Genomic DNA, 22,159 nt, shown 5'->3' on the forward strand with positions numbered 1-22,159 from the left:
CTATCACACCAGCTAGTAAAATAATGTGCTTCAACTCCAAGAAGTGCGATGGAAGTTAAAGGGGTTATTCAGGACATTGGACATCTTAGACATCTTAGACATTGATGACCCATCCTCAGAAAAGGTCACCAATATTACAATGTGGGGGGCTCGCCAGCCGCCATCCCCATCGATCAGCTATTTTCAGGTGCCTAAGAGGATGGATGAAAAAATGTTTCTTCATCACCTTGCACGATCCTTGCCAATGTTCCTTATCTGTGATTCATAGTATACATATATTCACTGTGACGATATGCCACTAGGTGTCACTAGAAGCTACTAGAGACAGGGAAGTCAAACACGCCGGTGGTCAGAAGCCAGGAAGTCAGATACGGTACACAAGGAGCGAGCAGAGCTGGGGTCAGGGTACAAAACAAAGGACAGAAGCCAGGAAGTCAGATAAGGCACACAGGCAGCGAGGAGAGCCGGGTTCAGGGTACAAGTTGGAGGTCAGAAGCCAAGTAGTCAGATAAGGTACACAGGGAGAGAGCAGAGATGGGGTCAGGGTACAAGCCCGAGGTCATAAGCCAGGTAATCAAATAAGGTACACAGGGAGTGAGTGGAGCTGAGGTCAGGGTACAAGCCGGAGGTTAGAAGCCAGAGGGATAATGTCAGAGTCAGGGGCACGGGCAGACAAGGGTAACAAAGGTCCGGGGTAGGAAGGCAAGATCAGAATAACAAAACTCTCGGGAGCCAGAGAACTCACTGCAGAGCAGGAACTACGACTGGCAGCGTTCCGGGTTAGCTTGCTCTCTAATACGAGGCGCCTGAACACAGGTCCGTCCCCGCACCAGCGCAGGACCCAAAAGCTGACAAGCAACCCATCATCTGGAGCATATTACAGAACATTGGCTCTGCTGGAGAGCAGAGCACCACGGATCATGGCATTCACCTTTTGTGTTTTTCTCCAGGTGGAAGTCGGAAAGTCTGTAGAAGTCTCGATGAAAGTTTGGGACTCTTCCCATAGACCGTTCCTGAATAAATACTTTGGCATCATGCAATTGAGTGTCCAGAGCTCCAGTCCTATCGTCAGTCTCAAGTAAACCATCCCAAACTATTTATCGACATCCTGATATTTCATAGATTCCTTCTCTTCCTCTTTTCCCTCATTCCAAATCATTACTCCACCATTGACTATGGGTCAAATCTATGTGAAAAATAATGCACTTTTGCAAATACTAAGAAAAGGAGGTAACCAAAAAACATCTTGGGAGTAATCACAAAAAGTCACTGACTGATCCCCAATTGTGCCAAATGGGAAATTTCGTCTGCAGCCACAGAGATCCAAAAATGTCCACGCTAGATGATGATAGGGCATGGCCCTTGTTGCAATGTGATGGCATTCATTCTAGAGATTGGTGGGGATCAAGGTTGCCCTTGCAAATTATTGAAAGAAAAGATTCGTTTTTTTAATTTTGTCCCATGGTAATTAGTAACTGGAATTTTTATATATATATATATATATATATATATATATATATATATATATATATATATATATAATCACATATATACACTATATATTCTGGCTGCAGTACCCGGCATTGCCCAGGTTAGTAACTACCATAAATGTCTCTCTGTGTCTCTCTGTCCGTCTCCATTAATGTCTGTCTCTCTCTGTCTGTCTCTTCGTTTGTCTCTCTCTGTCTGTCTCTATCTCTGTCTCTCTGCCTGTCTCTTTCTGTCTGTCTCTGTCTCTCCCTGTCTGTCTCTCTGTCTGTCTGTCTCTTTCTCTGTCTCCATTAATGTCTGTCTCTCTGTCTGTCTTTCTCTGTCTCTCAGTCTGTCTCTCTCCCTAGCTGCCTGTCTTTTTCTGTCTGTCTCTCTTTCTCTCCGTCTGTCTCTCTCCCTCTGTCTGCCTGTCTCTCTGTCTGTCTCTGTCTGCCTGTCTCTGTCTGCCTCTCTGTCTATATCTGTCTGTCTCTCTTTGTCTGTCTCTCTCTCTGTCTCTCCCTGTCTCTCCCTGTCTCTCCCTGTCTGCCTGTCTCTCTCCATCTGTCTCTTTCTCTCTCTGTCTCTCCATCTGTCTCTCCATCTGTCTCTTTCTCTCTCTGTCTCTCCATCTGTCTCTCCATCTGTCTCTCCATCTGTCTCTCCATCTGTCTCTCCATCTGTCTCTCCATCTGTCTCTCCATCTGTCTCTCCATCTGTCTCTCCATCTGTCTCTGTCTCTCCATCTGTCTCTCCATCTGTCTCTCCATCTGTCTCTCCATCTGTCTCTCCATCTGTCTCTCCATCTGTCTCTCCATCTGTCTCTCTTTCTGTCTCTCTTTCTGTCTCTCCGTCTGTCTCTCCATCTGTCTCTCCATCTGTCTCTCTTTCTGTCTCTCTTTCTGTCTCTCCGTCTGTCTCTGTCTGTCTCTGTCTGTCTCTGTCTGTCTCTGTCTGTCTCTGTCTGTCTGTCTCTGTCTGTCTGTGTCCATCTCTCCACCGATATCATATAACCGCACACATAAGCTTCTTATACTTCGTTCCTATAGCAACCAATCACAGCTCCTATTAATGACCTGTAGCTCCCAGCTCCATTGACTTTAATGTAAGCAGTTTTTTTTTGTGAATATCTGTAAAGCCCAGGGTTAAATTTTCCCCTCAAAACATAGTCTATGACATTCCCTGAGTCACATGAGGCGTCTGTGCAAAATTTTGTGATTGTAAATGCGACGGTGCGGATTCCTTACGTCGACATACATACACACACATATACACATACATACATATACACACACACCCACAAATACATACACATACACACCCACACAAATATATACACATACACACACATATACACATACATACATATACACATACATACATATACACATACATACATATACACACACACACACTTAGCTTTATATATTAGATCTTGCGATGTGTTTGTATTTTCTGTGTAAACTCTTCTCTTTCAGACAACTTCCTGAACGTGACATATTTTCCTGGCGTTACCTCCTTCATGGCACTGACATAGGACAGACAACCCTGGTAGCGACTGCGTATGATAGAGCTGGGAGGAGGATATCATCAGCTCCTTATCCGGTGGAGGTGCGGTGACCACCAAGTGTAATACCTTCTGCAAGAAATGTCCAATATTCTCTATGTACGGTACAACATGCTGACTTTCTCTGCAGGTATTTGCACCTTTCCGACTGGTCCCAGAGAAGCTTACACTGATCCCTTACAATATGATGCAGGTATGAAGCTTTATCTAACAGATGCAAGATAAATTGTATGATGTGGGGGGCTGTTGTGCCATAATGAGCTGCACACTTGTAGAAATATCAAAGAAAAAAATCCAATATCTATAAAGCGTCACAATGTGACTTTAGGAAAGCAAGTGACAGGAATGCCTTTGCTGTCCCTCACGGTAGGATATCCCTAACGTTAGGGTTACCCCTAATGGTGGAGATGCCTGAGTCTCGTGCCTGGCTAAGCTCCAGACCAGAACAAATCTGCATCTCCCCTCCCACCAGGGAAGGAAGGGGCAGGAGTGAGATGGAAACACAGATAAAGACAGAAAGGAGAAAACCAAAACTCTGACACACGGCAAACACACAGGAACAAACAATGAGAGAGTCAGGAGAAAAGCAAGAGCAGGAAAGTAGCAACAAAGAGACAACAAGGGTTAACTCCACAACCGGTCACAGTGCCTGAGTATGCTCCTGACCAGAACTAATCTGAATCACCCTTCCCACAAGGAAAGGAATGGACACGAGTGAGATGGAAACACAGATAAGGCTAGTTTCACACATCCGGCTTTTTGCCGGTTTGCCGGATTCGGCGCACTCCAGTATAGTGTATACAGTAAAGTGGCAGCGCAACAAGCTATGGTCACATGCTGTCATGTGACTGGAGCATGTGACTCGGACGTTGCTGCGCTGCTAATGTACTGTATCACACTATACTGGAGTCCGCTGAATCCGGCAAATCGGCGAAAAGCCGAATGTGTGAAACTAGCCTAAGACAGACAGGGGAAAACCAAAACTCTGACACACGACAAACACACAGGAACAAACAACGAGAGACTAAAGGCCGCTTTACACACTGCGATATCGGTCCCGATATCGCTAGTGGGGGTACCCGCCCCCATCTGGTGTGCGACACGGGCAAATCGCTGCCCGTGCCGCACAACATCGCCCAGACCCGTCACACATACTTACTGGCCCGGCGACGTCGCTGTGACCGGCGAACCGCCTCCTTTCTAAGGGGGGCGGTCTGTGCGGCGTCACAGCGACGTCACTGAGCGGCCGCCCAATAGAAGCGGAGGGGGGGAGATGAGCGGGACGTAACATCCCGCCCACCTCCTTCCTTCCTCATTGTGGCCAGGAGGCAGGAAAGGAGAGGTTCCTCGTTCCTGCGGTGTCACACGGAGCGATGTGTGCTGCCGCAGCAACGAGGAACAACATCGTTACTGCTGCAGTAACGATAATTGAGAATGGACCCCCATGTCACCGATGAGCGATTTTTCATGTTTTTGCAATGATGCAAAATCGCTCATCGGTGTCACATGCAACAACATCGTTAATACGGCCGGAGGTGCGTCACAAATTCCGTGACCCCAACGACTCAGCATTAGCGATATCGTAGTGTGTAAAGCCCCCTTAAGGTGAAAGGCAAGACCAGGAAGGTAGCAACAAAAAGACAACAAGGGTTAACTCCATACCCACACACAGCAACAAGTGCTACAACCACTAGTTAGTCTGGATCACAACACCTCACCAGACCAGCTTAGATAAACTATAGCTGGCATAGAGGGATCTATCCAGCATATATAGGAGGAGAGCAGATGTGATTGGCTCCTCCACAACATGTGACCAAAGGAGACTCACAAGCAGACAAGCAGAGATTAACTCTTGCTAGCCTGCCTATAAACTACCAATTTGTTGGTCGACACCTGTGTCTGCCTGCGCTGATCACAGACATCAGCGAGGTTATCATGCGGAGTGTCAGAATCTGTAATCTGAACAGATCCTGACACCGCCATGACTCTGACTGACGCGGCCTGCATAAGCTTCATATCTGACATATTGCTCCTGTAATTGGGATTCTCCTACCCCAGACTCGGACCGCTAATCATTTTGATTTTTTTTCTTATGGATTGATCTTTCCCAGGTTACATCCGAGGGAGGGCCGCAGCCACAGTCCATTATCCAGTTTTCCATTCTTAATGACAGCGTGGCCACCATAAATGAAGTTGGTCAGGTGACTGGATTAGCCATCGGAACCACCAAAATCATAGGCACCATACAAGCCACGAGAGAAGACAATGGCCAACCCATGGTATTTTCCCAGGTAATCAAAATATAGATTTCAGGTAAAAAAAAATAATGGACTTTTCATTGAGAGACTTGTATTGTTTAATTGTGTTTTCCAGTTGCAGAAAAACCCGTCTTTCTTTGTCGCTCCATTGGGAGACCCAGACAATTGGGTGTATAGGCTATGCCTCCGGAGGCCGCACAAAGTATTACACTTAAAAGTGTTAAGCCCCTCCCCTTCTGCCTATACACCCCCCGTGCTCCCACGGGCTCCTCAGTTTTTTGCTTTGTGCGAAGGAGGTCAGACACGCACGCACAGCTCCACAGATTGGTCAGCAGCAGCTGCTGACTATATCGGATGGAAGAAAAGTGGGCCCATATAGGGCCCCCAGCATGCTCCCTTCTCACCCCACTCTTGTCGGCGGTGTAGTTAAGGTTGAGGTATCCATTGCGGGTACGGAGGCTGGAGCCCACATGCTGCTTTCCTTCCCCATCCCCCTCAGGGCTCTGGTGAAGTGGGATCCTATCGGTCTCCAGGCACTGAGACCGTGCTTCATCCACAACTCCTGGGAGACTGCTGGATAGGAGCCGGGTATCGTTCAGGGACATGGCCCTGCTACTTGGAGGTACTCTGTGTCCCCGTGGGGACCGCGCACAGCAACACTCCAGCATTGCTGGGTGTGCTAGTGCACCGGGGACCGCGGCGCTGACCGGGTTAATATGTGCCATTACACACTCAGCGCTGCTGAGTGTGTTTATGTATAGGGACTGCCGCACTAACCGTCGCTGCCAGGGAAACACTGTGGCGCGGCTGGGACTTGTAGTGCGCCGGGGACTTTCGCGCCGGCCGCGCTTTTACGGCGGCCGCGTTTATTACTAGAGTCCCCGGCTTTTTGCGGCCTAGTTTCCTTTCCTCCCGCCCACAGCCCTGACAGGCAGGGGAAGGGCGGGACGCTGCACAGAACGAGCAGCACTGAGGGCTGGAGCATGCTTTGCATACTCCACTCCCCTCACTGTGCACAGTGCAGGCACCAGCTCCCGCTCTTTCTGAGCCACGCCCACGGCTCCCTCCTCTCCTCAGGACGCCGGCAGCCATTCCTGTCAGCTCCTCGGACGCTACAGAGGGGGACAAAGTCTGGGAGACTCAGGCAGGGACTCTGGTGGCCTCACAACCGCTTTAAGCGGGTGGTAAGCAGCACCTGTGGTGCTAGCCCCATTGTGCAGTAGTGTAACATTATATGTTTATGGTATACATATTTTACACTGTATGGTGCACAGTTGATTTCTGGCTATATACCCTAGTGTGTTACTCAGGGAAGATAATAGCATGGCGCCCACGAAAGGCAGGGGTGCCAAAACACAGGCTTATTATGCTGCCTGCGCCGCATGTATGACCCCGCTACTGGCAGGTTCCACTGACCCTCATTGTGTGCACTGTTCGGCCCCTGTGGCACTTACTCAGCTAGAGCCTCTGCTAAGGGGGTCCCAGGGGGAGCCACCTGCTAACACTGTTCAGGTGACGGGGACGGAGTTTGCAAAACTCTCTGAGACTATGGCTAAGATACTAGAAGCCTTGCAGTCCAGGCCGGTATCTCAGCACAGGGACTCTGTTGAATCTTTGTCCCCTGGCCCACCTCAGTTGGACCAACAATGTCCTCCTGGGGTGTCTCATGGATCCCAGGCTGAGGGTTCTGACACAGACCCCGGCCCCAGACCGACTAAGCGAGCTCGCTTGACAATTCCCTTGACATCCTCATATTGTTCAGGGTCTCAGCGGGGGGAATCTCTAGTTGATGATGCGGACACAGCTGATCAGGATTCTGATCCTGAGGCCGCTCTCAATCTTGATACTTCGGACGGGGACGCCATAGTGAACGACCTTATTGCGTCCATCAATCGTATGTTGGATATTTCTCCCTCAGCTCCTCCGGTGGAGGAGTCAGCTTCACAGCAGGGGAAATTCCGTTTCAGGTTTCCCAAGCGTACACCGAGTATGTTTCTGGACCACTCTGATTTCAGAGAGGCAGTCCAGAATCACCATGCTTGTCCAGATAAGCGTTTTTCTAAGCGCCTTAAGGATACACGTTATCCCTTTCCCCCTGACGTGGTCAAAAGTTGGGCTCAGTGTCCCAAAGTGGATCCTCCAATCTCCAGACTGGCAGCTAGATCCATACTTGCAGTGGAAGACGGGGCTTCACTCAAAGATGCCACTGACAGGCAGATGGAGCTCTGGTTGAAATCCATCTATGAAGCTATCGGCGCTTCTTTTGCCCCAGCATTCGCAGCCGTATGGGCGCTACAAGCTATCTCAGCAGGTCAAGCGCAAATCGACGCAGCCACACGCACGTCCGCGCCACAGGTGGCGTCCATAACCACACAGACCGGCATTTGCGTCTTACGCTATTAATGCTGTTCTGGACTCTGCGAGCCGTACGGCGGTTGCAGCCGCCATTTCGGTGGTACTCCGCAGGGCCTTGTGGCTACGGGAATGGAAGGCAGATTCTGTTTCCAAAAAGCGCTTAACCAGTTTGCCAATTTCTGCCAACCGATTGTTTGGCGAGCGTTTGGATGAAATCATCAAACAATCCAAGGGAAAGGATACATCCTTACCCCAGCCCAAACCGAAAATACCCCAACAGAGGAGGGGGCAGTCGAGTTTTCGGTCCTTTCGGGGCGCGGGCAGGTCCCAATTCTCCTCGTCCACAAGGCCTCAGAAAGATCAAAGGAACTCTGATGCATGGCGGTCTAAGTCACGTCCTAAAAAGGCCACCGGAGGTGCCGCTACCAAAGCGGCTTCCTCATGACTTTCGGCCTCCTCACTCCGCATCTTCGGTCGGTGGCAGGCTCTCCCGCTTTTGCGACACCTGGCTGCCACGGGTAAAAGACCGTTGGGTGAGAGACATTCTGTCTCACGGTTACAAGATAGAGTTCACCTCTCGTCCCCCGACTCGATTCTTCAGGTCATCCCCGCCTCCCGAGCGAGCCGAGGCTCTTCTGCAGGCGCTGGGCACTCTGAAGGCAGAAGGAGTGGTGGTCCCTGTTCCTATTCAGCAACAGGGTCACGGTTTTTACTCCAACTTGTTTGTGGTCCCAAAGAAGGACGGGTCTTTCCGTCCTGTCCTGGACCTGAAACTTCTCAACAAACACGTAAAGACCAGGCGGTTCCGGATGGAATCCCTCCGCTCCGTCATCGCCTCAATGTCCCAAGGAGATTTCCTTGCATCGATAGATATCAAGGATGCATATCTCCACGTACCGATTGCTCCAGAGCACCAGCGCTTCTTGCGCTTCGCCATAGAAAACGAACACCTGCAGTTCGTGGCACTGCCGTTCGGCCTGGCAACAGCCCCACGGGTTTTCACCAAGGTTATGGCTACTGTAGTAGCGGTCCTCCACTCTCAGGGTCACTCAGTGATCCCGTACTTGGACGATCTGTTGATCAAGGCACCCTCTCTAGAGGCATGCCAACACAGCCTCGACGCTACCCTGGAGACTCTCCAGAGTTTCGGGTGGATCATCAATTTTCCAAAGTCAAATCTGACACCGGCCCAATCGCTGACATATCTTGGCATGGAGTTTCATACCCTCTCAGCGATAGTGAAGCTTCCACTGATCAAGCAGCGGTCACTACAGACAGGGGTACAATCTCTCCTTCAAGGCCAGTCACACCCCTTGAGGCGCCTCATGCACTTCCTGGGGAAGATGGTGGCAGCAATGGAGGCAGTTCCGTTCGCGCAGTTTCACCTGCGTCCACTTCAATGGGACATCCTACGCAAATGGGACAGGAAGCCGACGTCCCTCGACAGGAACGTCTCCCTCTCTCAGGCGACCAAAGCTTCCCTTCGGTGGTGGCTTCTTCCCACTTCATTATCGAAGGGGAAATCCTTCCTACCCCCATCCTGGGAGGTGGTCACGACGGACGCGAGTCTGTCAGGGTGGGGAGCGGTTTTTCTCCACCACAGGGCTCAGGGTACGTGGACCCAGCAAGAGTCCTCGCTTCAGATCAATGTTCTGGAAATACGGGCAGTGTATCTTGCCCTGAAGGCGTTCCAGCAGTGGCTGGAAGGCAAGCAGATCAGAATTCAGTCGGACAATTCCACAGCGGTGGCATACATCAATCACCAAGGCGGCACACGCAGTCGGCAAGCCTTCCAGGAAGTCCGGCGGATTTTGATGTGGGTGGAAGCCACGGCCTCCACCATCTCTGCAGTTCACATTCCAGGCGTGGAAAACTGGGAAGCAGACTATCTCAGTCGCCAGGGCATGGACGCAGAGGAATGGTCCCTTCACCCGGACGTGTTTCAGGAGATCTGTTGCCGCTGGGGGGTGCCGGACGTCGACCTCATGGCGCCCCGGCACAACAACAAGGTACCGGTGTTCATGGCACGGTCTCACGATCCCAGAGCTCTGGCGGCAGACGCCTTAGTTCAGGATTGGTCGCAGTTTCAGCTCCCTTATGTGTTTCCTCCGCTGGCACTGTTGCCCAGAGTGTTACGCAAGATCAGGGCCGACTGCCGCCGCGTCATCCTCGTCGCTCCAGACTGGCCGAGGCGGTCGTGGTACCCGGATCTGTGGCATCTCACGGTCGGCCAACCGTGGGCACTACCAGACCGACCAGACTTGCTATCTCAAGGGCCGTTTTTCCATCTGAATTCTGCGGCCCTCAACCTGACTGTGTGGCCATTGAGTCCTGGATCCTAGCGTCTTCAGGGTTATCTCAAGACGTCATTGCCACTATGAGACAGGCTAGGAAACCAACGTCCGCCAAGATCTACCACAGGACGTGGAAAATTTTCCTGTCGTGGTGCTCTGCTCAGGGTTTTTCTCCCTGGCCTTTTGCCTTGCCCACTTTTCTGTCCTTCCTTCAATCTGGACTGGAAAAGGGTTTGTCGCTCGGCTCCCTTAAGGGACAAGTCTCAGCGCTCTCTGTGTTTTTCCAGAAGCGCCTAGCCAGACTTCCACAGGTACGCACGTTCCTGCAGGGGGTTTGTCACATCGTTCCTCCTTAAAAGCGGCCGTTAGAACCCTGGGATCTGAACAGGGTGCTGATGGTTCTTCAGAAACCACCATTCGAGCCAATGAGAGATATTTCTCTCTCACGCCTTTCGCAGAAAGTGGTTTTTCTAGTAGCAGTCACTTCACTTCGGAGAGTGTCTGAGCTTAGCAGCGCTGTCATGCAAAGCCCCTTTCCTGGTTTTTCACCAGGACAAGGTGGTTCTGCGTCCGGTTCCGGAATTTCTCCCTAAGGTGGTATCCCCCTTTCATCTCAATCAGGATATCTCCTTACCTTCTTTTTGTCCTCATCCAGTTCACCAATGTGAAAAGGATTTGCACTTGTTAGATCTGGTGAGAGCACTCAGACTCTACATTTCTCGTACGGCGCCCCTGCGCCGCTCGGATGCACTCTTTGTCCTTGTCGCTGGCCAGCGTAAAGGGTCACAGGCTTCCAAATCAACCCTGGCTCGGTGGATCAAGGAGCCAATTATCGAAGCTTACCGTTCGGCTGGGCTTCCAGTTCCCTCAGGGCTGAAGGCCCATTCTACCAGAGCTGTGGGCGCGTCCTGGGCTTTGAGGCACCAGGCTACGGCTCAGCAGGTGTGTCAGGCGGCTACCTGGTCGAGCCTGCACACTTTCACGAAACACTATCAGGTGCATACCTATGCTTCGGCGGATGCCAGCCTAGGTAGACGAGTCCTTCAGGCGGCGGTTGCCCACCTGTAGGAAGAGGCCGTTTTACGGCTCTCTTACAAGGTATTATTTTACCCACCCAGGGACTGCTTTTGGACGTCCCAATTGTCTGGGTCTCCCAATGGAGCGACAAAGAAGAAGGGAATTTTGTTTACTTACCGTAAATTCCTTTTCTTCTAGCTCCAATTGGGAGACCCAGCACCCGCCCCTGTTTTTTTGTGTGTACACATGTTGTTCATGTTGAATGGTTTCAGTTCTCCGATATTCCTTCGGATTGAAGTTACTTTAAACCAGTTTTTAATTCTTTTCCTCCTTCTTGCTTTTGCACCAAAACTGAGGAGCCCGTGGGAGCACGGGGGGTGTATAGGCAGAAGGGGAGGGGCTTAACACTTTTAAGTGTAATACTTTGTGCGGCCTCCGGAGGCATAGCCTATACACCCAATTGTCTGGGTCTCCCAATTGGAGCTAGAAGAAAAGGAATTTACGGTAAGTAAACAAAATTCCCTTCATTTACTCACCCTCCACAGGTCCGGCGCTGAGTCTCCACCACTGCTTCCGGTGTCTGTTATTGTCTGCAGTGCCGACGTCACATCAACAGCGCTGCAGCTAATCTGTGAGGTCAGCAGTTCATGCCATCAGAGCCGCTGAGCTCACTGATTAGCTGCAGCGCTGTTGACGTGACATAAGACAATAACCGACACAGGGAACAGAAGCAGAGACTCAGCGCTGGACCTGAGGAGGGTGAGTAAAGCCTGTGTTTTTGAAAAACAAACTGCAGTCGGAGATAGGGGTTTTCTGAATTCGGAAAACCCCTTTAATGAAGTAGTTGTCTGGTTTGGGGGTCCCTGTACTGAAGCCCTTATAATCAGCTTCCCTACTGTACTGGAATCATGAGTATTCAGTATATGGTAGACTACGCCTTGGTGTCACCAAAGAAAGGCCGGACCAAAGCCACTCTATTCGTGTCACACACAGAGTAGATGTCCGTATGTACTGCGTGACACATGTGCTCAGACCAATGGGCGTCTGATGCACTATAACAACACCGTAAACATAGAGGGGGACACTTTAACAATGGTGGGCCTTATGAGAGTAGTGAGGGGACACCTCCTGAACTCATCTCAAGCTGTCACCTGAGCTCCCTAGCGTACCTATATGGGATGGTTCAACCCGTCTCCGAGCCGGATACCTAATCCCTCTCTAGTCCTGCAAACACCCTGGCTAGGGAAATGGCCGGCAGGAGACACTAGTCCAACTGCTGTACTAATGAACATGGAGGGAAAGGAAAGACAGACAGGGATATAAACAAAAGTTTACAAACATCAAACTTCACGGCAGCAGACACATTCCAAAGTAGCAGATGGATGGGCACAGGACAATTCCTCAGCAGCTCCTTCCACCAGGATGGCCAGAATACAATGAATTGTATCAACAGCGAGGTCTGCTGGGAAAACTCCAATATTTAAACCTAAATGGGCTTGGGCTCAAAGCAGCTATATGCTGATCTGCACTGCTATGAGCTGCTGGCAACAAAAAACAGACATTAACTCATGAGATGCCAAAGGAAAGGAAACTTTGTTTAAATAAGGAGTCTAGATGGTGATGGGAGGCTTCAGTCCCAAGGCTGTCACTAGTCTCAAAAACAGCAGGAAGGCGACCGTGACAGTTTGACCCATAATAAATGGCTTCATTGCGGGGTCTTCCCGGAATCCTGATTTTTGAGGCTATAGACGGAAACGTCTAAGCAAAGCTCAGAATAGAGCAGTCAGTAGGTCTACAGAAATGTTGCTCTATAAAGCACAACCCTAATAAGTCTACGGCACCATCTGTTTTTATCTTATAGGATGAGATTGTGGTTGAGGTCGTTTATCTGAAAGCGATCAGGATCCACGTCCCTGCGACCCGCCTGATTACACCATCGGAGGTCTGTACCACAGCTCCCGACTAGTGCATCTACGAGCAGCTTCGGATCAGGTTAGCGTAGGTGGATGGTTCGCGTCAATGGTCCCAATAACGGTGAAATCTCTTCTACGTCGTAGATGCCCGTGTATGTGATGGGGGTCTCCAGCACGCAGACACCATTTTCCTTTTGCAATTCAAAGCCTCCTTTGCAATTCTACTGGTCGCTAAATAAAAGAGATGTGGTGACCCTGGAGCCGCGTATGACTGAGGTGCCTCCAACCGCGAACAAACAAAAGACCGATCCCCCTTGTATATATTTTCACGATAAGAACATAAAAATGTTATTTTCAGGCATCTGTACAATTGCGGCCCAAGTTAAACTTTGCTCAGTTGGTTCGGACTTTGGCCATCGGCCGGGTAAGCATTAAAGTGACGGTACGCGCAGTGTCTGGTGGCCAGTTTGAGGGCAATACCACAGAGCTAAGAGACCAAGTACAAGTAGTGGTGAGTCGTAGTGGTTCGTACATTTTTCCCAAAATTCATCGGCACGGATGGGTTTTCCAAGCCTTAGACTGTTTTCTCCCTCTCGAAAAAAGGTTTTACGTGATTTATCTCTGGTGTCCCCCAAATGTCCGGTTCAGCAGATCCTAATGGCTCCAAATTCTTTTCTCACCGTGACAACAAACAAGTAAGGAGCACAGAAGATGTCCTCTCATTTCTTTATGATGAGTAGATGACGGTCTACCGGGGAGGAAGCAGTCCGGTAATTCTACGCTTATCATGTAGGGATGGAGGAGCGTCTGTCACGTCTCAAATGCTTCAGTCCTTTCCCAACTCTTCGGTGATAGAACATGATGGGAAGGGGCATATGAGAGCTCGAGGCTTCACAGGATCCGGTATCCTGAAGATCACAAATGTAGAATCGTTTGGAATTACTCATAGTCTTGTCATTGGCGTCCAGGTAGGAGGCAACACTAAAGAACATTACGGGAGTATTAAGCAATTTTCTCTTACTCTTTACTCTAATCCTTTTCCAGGTGGCTCCTGTCTCCTACCTAAGAATTGACGTCAAACCCAAGTTCCATACCAGAAGGGGCCATCCTCTCGCTTCATTTCCGGTCGGTATAACCTTGGAGCTCACTGTGCACTTTTACTCTAGTATTGGCGAAAAATTTCACGCCCATAAAGCCAAACTTCGTTTTGCAACCAACAGGTATGAGTCAATTGTAAATTTTGAGGAAAAAATGGGGATTATGGCGTATTATCAGCTGATCTGTAAGATCTCTGCCCAAGGCCGGCCATTGGTCTTGACGTAGTTCGGCATTTCTCTTTGTGTTTTTTTCACTTTTACAGAGATGACCTCCTACTAATCGAACCTGGTATTAAGAATTACACCTTCCTGATAACGACAGTGATGCAAGGAGATACCCTCCTGAGAGTCTGGGATGAAGCACATCCAGGAATGGCAGATTTCTTAGCAATATCTGTAGAAGATGCCTTATTACCAGAGCTTAAACAGCCCGTTGCCATTGGAGAAGTCATTTGCTTCAGTACAATGCTGGTCAACAGTAATGGTGAGATGAGTACTAGTAGGATTTCATTATCGCAGTCATGATATCACAGTTTTGAGAAGCTTTAAGTTGGCCGTATACATCAGAGAGTGTTGTGGAGTTACCTGGTGAGGTAGATTTGTCAAGCTGTAGGTGAAGGTGAGCAGCACGGTACAAGAGAAGGAAGACGAGCCGAAACGTTGACCAGCAAAGATCAGTAGAACCAGACGGCAAGATGCAGCTGTATCAGCAGAGATGGAAGCACTAGATGCAGCAGAGGAAAAAGTATGGGCAGCATGTTAGTGCAATAAGTAGAGAAAGTAAACAGGAGTAGCAGACTTGAACAGGCAAGCAGGCATCTTGTTTCGGGAGTGTTGAGGGTGCAGACAGCACCTTGGAATAGGAGAAAAAAGTAGGTTTGGAGGAACCTTGACACAGCGAAGTTGAGGGTATGGACAGCACCAGAAACAGCAGGGCTGAGTTTATAGTAAGAGCTGGAAGCTTGATAGCACTCAGGAGCAGCGGAGTAGATAATCTGGCACCTGGCTGTAGTAGAGTCAAGTTACCTTAATACTCAGGTGGTATTCAGCCTCCTGAGTCATGTCTTTAGCGTGCCCTACTACCTGAATACTCAGGTAATATGCAGCCTCCTGAGCCAGTCTTAAAAGGCTGTGGATGATGACTTCAAAGTGCATGCTGTGCTTTATTGGCAACATGGTGTGGACTAGGACAGAGAAAGCTGTCAATAGGGGAAGAAAGAAGCAGAGCCAGGCTCTGGGACAGGTGAGAAAGGTAGGCTTCGAGGAACCTTGACACAGCAGAGTTAAGGGTGTGGACAGCATCAGAAACAGCAGGGCTGAGTTGGTAATAAGAGCTGGAAGCTGGATAGCATTCAGGAGCATCTGAGTAGATAATCAGGCATCTAGCAGTAGCACTGTCAAGTGTTGCTTGTCTTCAGCGTGCTCTACTACCTGAATACTCGGGAGCTATGTAGCCTCCTGAGCCAGCCTTAAAATATTTTGGATAATGACATCAAAGTGCATGCTATGCTTTATTGGTATCCCGGCGTGGACTAGGAGAGAGAAAGCTGTCCCTAGGGAAAGGAAGCAGCAGAGCTAGGCTCTGGGACAGGTGAGTAACAGCTGCTCACTTGGCCGACAAGAAACCCTTCCAACTCATTTATATGAACACCGAGCTCGGATAAGTCTGCCTATGTGATGAAGGGGATAATTGAGAAAGCCACCTCTGACTGCAGCTTAGTTCCCAAGAAAAAAGGAACATGCCCGATCCTTCTTTCCCCAACATCATCTGGTAGGAGGCACTCATACACATTAGATGTTCTGCCAACCCCAAAATTGGTGGCACCAGTCAACATAATCTCATGTGTACGGGCAGCTTATGTACAACCGTCTTGATGATGTCATCAACTATCCTCCAATATGTCCTCCACCGCTCATCTTAGTTGGTCATTGTCCAATCTACCTCACTATAAGAGGTGACTTCTCTTCATGTCCTGGAAGAAGATATACCAATCGCTGTCTTGGCTGGTTTGGGCACGTATTATAGTAAAATGGTTGATATCCACAGTGGGGCTTTTGGTCATGAAGACTTCCTCACATCAGTTCTCCCTTCTTCACCAGATGAACCGGGGGTCTGGCAGTCATCACCAGGTCCATTCCTGCAGGTAGACGCAGTGACAGGTGCGGCTGTAGCTCGTGGTAAAGGGATCACCAATGTCTACTATATCATTACGGGGATGTTCACAACATACAAGCAGGTGAGAGTCATTGGTATGTAGGATAATACACATATGACATGTCCCCAAAAGGTGGGCAACCCATTGATTCTTGAGTGCTTTGGATTCAAGACTGGAGGTATGGTGTATGGGCAACCTACATTGGGCAATTGTCCATGGTCTGCCGTCACGTGGCGCATCCAATGAGTTGTCCACCATTATGGATTCTAATTAGTTGCTTTATGATTTGGACTTCAAGGTTATAGAAGGTAACCATCGGGTATTTTTCCATTTCAGATCACAATCGAATCCTCCGAGTCCCTCATTATGATACTCACATCCCACAGTCACGTCACTACCTTCCCGTCCATGCGTCGGTACAGAGTGCTCGTGTCTTTCAGTCTCACGGAGCCCATTATAAAAGGTGAGGATGGGACAGGTCTACATCCGGGCCATGAAGCTGTCTACAAAGGGGTCCAAAAGATCAACAGTCATTGGGAATGCTCTAATTCTAGAGATCAAAAAAGGTCTGTGGAGCCTCTTTTAGGAGTCTCGACACAGAACTAGCCAGATATCCCTCCGGGAAGGACCTAGCCAAGGAGTGGCTCTTTTTAGGAGACCACCATAACCATCATATTAAGTGGCCCTTTTAGTCAATATCCAACTTTTTGACAAGTTTAAAGATAAGACAAGGGAAATACCAAGGCCAGGTATCCATCCACAGACAGCTGTTTCGGGATATTGCCCCTCATCAGTGTGGAGTAGGATTCTGGCCAGGTGGGAGCAATGCCTAGTAGACCAACAAGACAAAACAATCACTGATCTCAAAGTCACGTCCCTACCTTCCCGTCCACGCGTCAGTACAGAGTGCTCGTGTCTTTCAGTCTCACGGAGCACATTATAAAAGGTGAGGATGGGACAGGTCTACATCCGGGCCATCAAGCTGTCTACAAAGGGGTCCAAAAGATCAACAGTCATTGGGAATGCTGTAATTCTAGTGGTGGTAATCTAAATCCCTAAAACTTTCTTTGTCACTTTTCGGAAGTTCCTTCCAATTGAGGTCACGGGACATCAAAGAAAGGCCAATGGCTGATCCTACAATCCAGAGAAGTGCTTCTTTCTCATTGACCACCTTTGTATATTCATGTCAGCACTTTTTTGTTGTTGTTGTACAGTCTTTATATATTGTATTGGTCAGGTCCATGCAGCGCCGCACAGATGGAGGCGGCACAGGACATGCTGACATCAGCCAATCATCTGCTGTGCTCCGTGCAGGTCAGTAACCAATCCGTGCTCATCCCGGCCTCCGAGGTGTTCCAGATCAGACCAGAGTTCAGCATGGAGACAGGTACGAGGGTTTAAAGGGGTTGTCTATTCACTGTGAAAAATTGCTAAAATCATTAAAAAATAACATGAAGCATCAGATTACAACTGCCTATGAAAGTCTATGTGGAGGGGGAGGGAGATGAAGACCGAGCAGCATGATATGAGATTGAGAGAGAAGCAAAGACAGGCAGATGGTGCTGTTGTTTTCTTGTAAGTGTTTTATCTCAACCCAGAGTCCGATTTACTGAAAAATCAAATTTCTACTGCCTATTAAAGTCTATACAGTGCGGAAGAGGAGTAAGCTGTAAAAAGATGGACATACTTCCTTCGTTCCTACCTTGAAAACAACAGTGTTGTTGTAATGTGAACTGTGACATTTGTAAATAATGTTTAACCCCAACTTACAAAAAAATCAAATTACTGCCTATTAAAGTCTATGCAGTAGGGAGGAGGAGTGAGCTGTAAAAAGATGGACATACTGCCCACGTTCCTACCTTGAAAACAACAGTGTTGTTGTAATGTGAACTGTGACATTCGTAATAATGTTGAAGCCCAACTTACTGAAAAATCAAATTACTGCCTACTAAAGTCTATGTAGTGGTGAAGAGGGGTGAGCTGTAAAAAGATGGACGTACTGTCCACGTTCCTCCCTTGAAGACACCATTGTTGTTGTAATGTGTAATGTGACCAGTGATATTCGTAAATAATGTTGAAGCCCAACTTACTGAAAAATCAAATTACTGCTTATTAAAGTCTATGCAGTTGGGAGGAGGATTGAGCTGTAACAAGATGAATATACTGCCCATGTTCCTACCTTGAAAACAACAGTGTTGTTGTAATGTGACCAGTGATATTCGTAAATAATGTTGAAGCCCAACTTACTGAAAAATCAAATTACTGCCTATTAAAGTCTATGCAGTGGAGGGGAGGAGTGAGCTGTAAAAAAAATGGACATACTGCCCACGTTCCTACCTTGAAGACATCAGTGTTGTTTTAAAGTGTAATGTGAACGGTGATGTGTGTAAATAATGTTGAAGTGTGTATTGTTTGGGAGAGATGGAGTTAATATTTGAGACTAGCCCAGAATGGGAGGGGCAAGAGTGAGGTAATGGTGAGGTTTCCTATCAGGAGGGCAGACAGGGCCAAGCGTGCAGTGGTGACGGACCTAAGGTCTGACTAATGAACACAGCCGAATGATAGGGGGCCCTGACGTGACAGGAGACCAAAGTAGAAGGGCGTAGCGGCCCTGTAGTACAAGTCCATACACCCAGCCAGACCCTCATCTTCATATGTGATGTGGGAGACTACTACGCCATGTCACAGAGCAGCAGAGTGGGAGAGCGAGGCAAAGACACGCACAAGTGCTGCTGCTTTCTTGGAAGCATTTTATCTCACCCAGGGCTGTATTTTGCCTTCGTGCTGCCCTAGGCACTTTAAGTGGTCGCGCCCCTTAGTGACAACATAACACTATGAGTTTTCGCACACGACATCTGTTTAAGGCAGATCTACTCTGTAAAACACTTGAAAAAGTATCAATGAGAAACGAGGGGCACTAACCCCCCCCCCCCCCAATGGGGATCACCACAGGCACATCAAAACATAGCATGAGTATAAAATATTCCCACCACACCGTCCCCACTTATATACTGTGACTGTCACACTGCCCCTAATAAACTACACACTGCCCTCCCTTATAAATTATACCCACCACACCTTCCTCAATTATGAAATATGATCTGCACATTGACCTCACATCATGTTGCCCCCTCCTCACAATGTCCCATGCATGCTGCCCCCTCCTCACAATGTCCCATGCAAGCTGCCCCCTCCTCACAGTGTCCCATGCATGCTGCCCCCTCCTCACAGTGTCCCATGCATGCTGCCCCCTCCTCACAATGTCCCATGCATGCTGCCCCCTCCTCACAATGTCCCATGCATGCTGCCCCCTCCTCACAATGTCCCATGCATACTGCCCCCTCATCACAATGTCCCATGCATGCTGCCCCCTCATCACAATGTCCCATGCATGCTGCCCCCTCCTCACAATGTCCCATGCATGCTGCCCCCTCCTCACAATGTCCCATGCATGCTGCCCCCCTCCTCACAATGTCCCATGCATGCTGCCCCCTCCTCACAATGTCCCATGCATGCTGCCCCCTCCTCACAATGTCCCATGCATGCTGCCCCCTCCTCACAATGTCCCATGCATGCTGCCCCCTCCTCCCAATGTCTTATGCATGCTGCCCCCTCCTCACAATGTCCCATGCATGCTTCCCCCTCCCCACAGTGTCCCATGCATGCTGCTCCCTCCTCACAATGTCCCATGCATGCTGCCCCCTCTTCACAATGTCCCATGCATGCTGCCCCCTTCTCACAATGTCCCATGCATGCTGCTCCCTCCTCACAATGTCCCATGCATGCTGCCCCCTTCTCACAATGTCCCATGCATGCTGCCCCCTTCTCACAATGTCCCATGCATGCTGCTCCCTCCTCACAATGTCCCATGCATACTGCCCCCTCCTCACAATGTCCCATGCATGCTGCCCCCTCCTCACAATGTCACATGCATGCTGCCCCCTCCTCACAATGTTCCATGCATGCTGCCCCCTCCTCACAGTGTCCCATGCATGCTGCCCCCTCCTCACAATATCCCATGCATGCTGCCCCCTCCTCACAATGTCCCATGCATACTGCCCCCTCATCACAATGTCCCATGCATGCTGCCCCCTCCTCACAATGTCCCATGCATGCTGCCCCCTCCTCACAATGTCCCATGCATGCTGCCCCCTCCTCACAATGTCCCATGCATGCTGCCCCCTCCTCACAATGTCCCATGCATGCTGCCCCCTCCTCACAATGTCCCATGCATGCTGCCCCCACCTCACAGTGTCCCATGCATACTGCCCCCTCATCACAATGTCCCATGCATGCTGCCCCCTCCTCACAATGTCCCATGCATGCTGCCCCCTCCTCACAATGTCCCATGCATGCTGCCCCCTCCTCACAATGTCCCATGCATGCTGCCCCCTCCTCACAATGTCCCATGCATGCTGCCCCCCTCCTCACAATGTCCCATGCATGCTGCCCCCTCCTCACAATGTCCCATGCATGCTGCCCCCTCCTCACAATGTCCCATGCATGCTGCCCCCTCCTCCCAATGTCTTATGCATGCTGCCCCCTCCTCACAATGTCCCATGCATGCTTCCCCCTCCTCACAGTGTCCCATGCATGCTGCTCCCTCCTCACAATGTCCCATGCATGCTGCCCCCTCTTCACAATGTCCCATGCATGCTGCCCCCTTCTCACAATGTCCCATGCATGCTGCTCCCTCCTCACAATGTCCCATGCATGCTGCCCCCTTCTCACAATGTCCCATGCATGCTGCCCCCTTCTCACAATGTCCCATGCATGCTGCTCCCTCCTCACAATGTCCCATGCATACTGCCCCCTCCTCACAATGTCCCATGCATGCTGCCCCCTCCTCACAATGTCCCATGCATGCTGCCCCCTCCTCACAATGTTCCATGCATGCTGCCCCCTCCTCACAGTGTCCCATGCATGCTGCCCCCTCCTCACAATGTCCCATGCATGCTGCCCCCTCCTCACAATGTCCCATGCATGCTTCCCCTTCTTCACAATGTCCCATGCATGCTGCCCCCTCTTCACAATGTCCCATGCATGCTGCCCCCTCCTCACAATGTCCCATGCATGCTGCCCTCTCCTCACAATGTCCCATGCATGCTGCCCCCTCCTCACAATGTCCCATGCATGCTGTCCCTCTCCATGAGCTCCTAATGTGCTGCCTTCCTCTTTTCCATAATGACACCTCCATGCTGCCCCATTCATCATACTAAGACCACCACACTAACGCTTATGCTGAGACACCTCCCCACACACACACACTACCCCACTCTTGATATTGACTCCCCTACATTGCTCCACTCCATACTGAGCCCACACATGCTGCCCCTTCTCCATAATGAGCTCCCAATGCTGCCCCCTCTCATTCTGAGTTCTTACACTCCCCCCCCATCGATTTTGTCATTGCACTATCCCTCAACCCTTGTCCTCTGTCTCTAGCATTGGCCCCTCTCTCCCATTCCCCCAGCTGCAGCCTCTCTCCCCTGCCTTCAGCAGCAGCCTCTCCCCCAGCATCAGCCTCTCTTCCACAGCCCCCTCAGCATCAACCTCTCTCCCCCCAGCGTCCCCCAGCCTCCCCCAGTTTCAGCCTCTCTCCCCCAGCTTTCCCCAGCATCAGCCTCTCTCCCCCAGCTTCCCCCAGCATCAGCCTCTCTCCCCCAGCTTCCCCCAGCATCAGCCTCTCTGCCCCCAGCATCAGCCTCTCTACCCCCAGCATCAGCCTCTCTTCTCCCAGCCTCCCCCAGCATCAGCCTCTCTCCTCCCAGCCTCCCCCCTCCCAGCCTCCCCCAGCATCAGCCTCCCCCCCTCCCAGCCTCCCCCAGCATCAGCCTCCCCCCTCCCAGCCTCTCCCAGCATCAGCCTCTCTCCTCCCAGCCTCCCTCAGCGACAGCTTCCCCCTCCCAGCCTCCCCCAGCATCAGCCTCCCCCAGCATCAGCCTCTCTCCTCCCAGCCTCCCCCAGCATCAGCCTCCCTCAGCATCAGCCTCCCTCCTCCCAGCCTCCCCCAGCATCAGCCTCTCTCCTCC

The 22,159-nt window shown here is 50.2% G+C and overlaps 1 protein-coding gene across 1 annotated transcript in view; it reads left to right on the forward strand.

Moving 5' to 3' along the window:
• Positions 1-22,159, forward strand: part of LOC142254739 (nuclear pore membrane glycoprotein 210-like) — a 74,639-nt gene that overhangs the window by 24,926 nt on the left and 27,554 nt on the right. The window contains exons 22-35 of the mRNA XM_075325995.1: positions 951-1,078; positions 2,949-3,081; positions 3,168-3,230; positions 5,149-5,328; positions 12,823-12,903; positions 13,019-13,150; positions 13,233-13,385; positions 13,478-13,569; positions 13,668-13,842; positions 13,919-14,094; positions 14,235-14,455; positions 16,072-16,208; positions 16,464-16,590; positions 17,365-17,514. Of these exons, the coding sequence (XP_075182110.1) occupies positions 951-1,078; positions 2,949-3,081; positions 3,168-3,230; positions 5,149-5,328; positions 12,823-12,903; positions 13,019-13,150; positions 13,233-13,385; positions 13,478-13,569; positions 13,668-13,842; positions 13,919-14,094; positions 14,235-14,455; positions 16,072-16,208; positions 16,464-16,590; positions 17,365-17,514 (1,948 nt within the window). The remainder of the gene's footprint in view (positions 1-950; positions 1,079-2,948; positions 3,082-3,167; positions 3,231-5,148; positions 5,329-12,822; positions 12,904-13,018; positions 13,151-13,232; positions 13,386-13,477; positions 13,570-13,667; positions 13,843-13,918; positions 14,095-14,234; positions 14,456-16,071; positions 16,209-16,463; positions 16,591-17,364; positions 17,515-22,159) is intronic.

Source organism: Anomaloglossus baeobatrachus, chromosome 10, assembly GCF_048569485.1.
Source record: "Anomaloglossus baeobatrachus isolate aAnoBae1 chromosome 10, aAnoBae1.hap1, whole genome shotgun sequence".
In the NCBI taxonomy this organism is placed as follows: Eukaryota; Metazoa; Chordata; class Amphibia; order Anura; family Aromobatidae; genus Anomaloglossus; species Anomaloglossus baeobatrachus.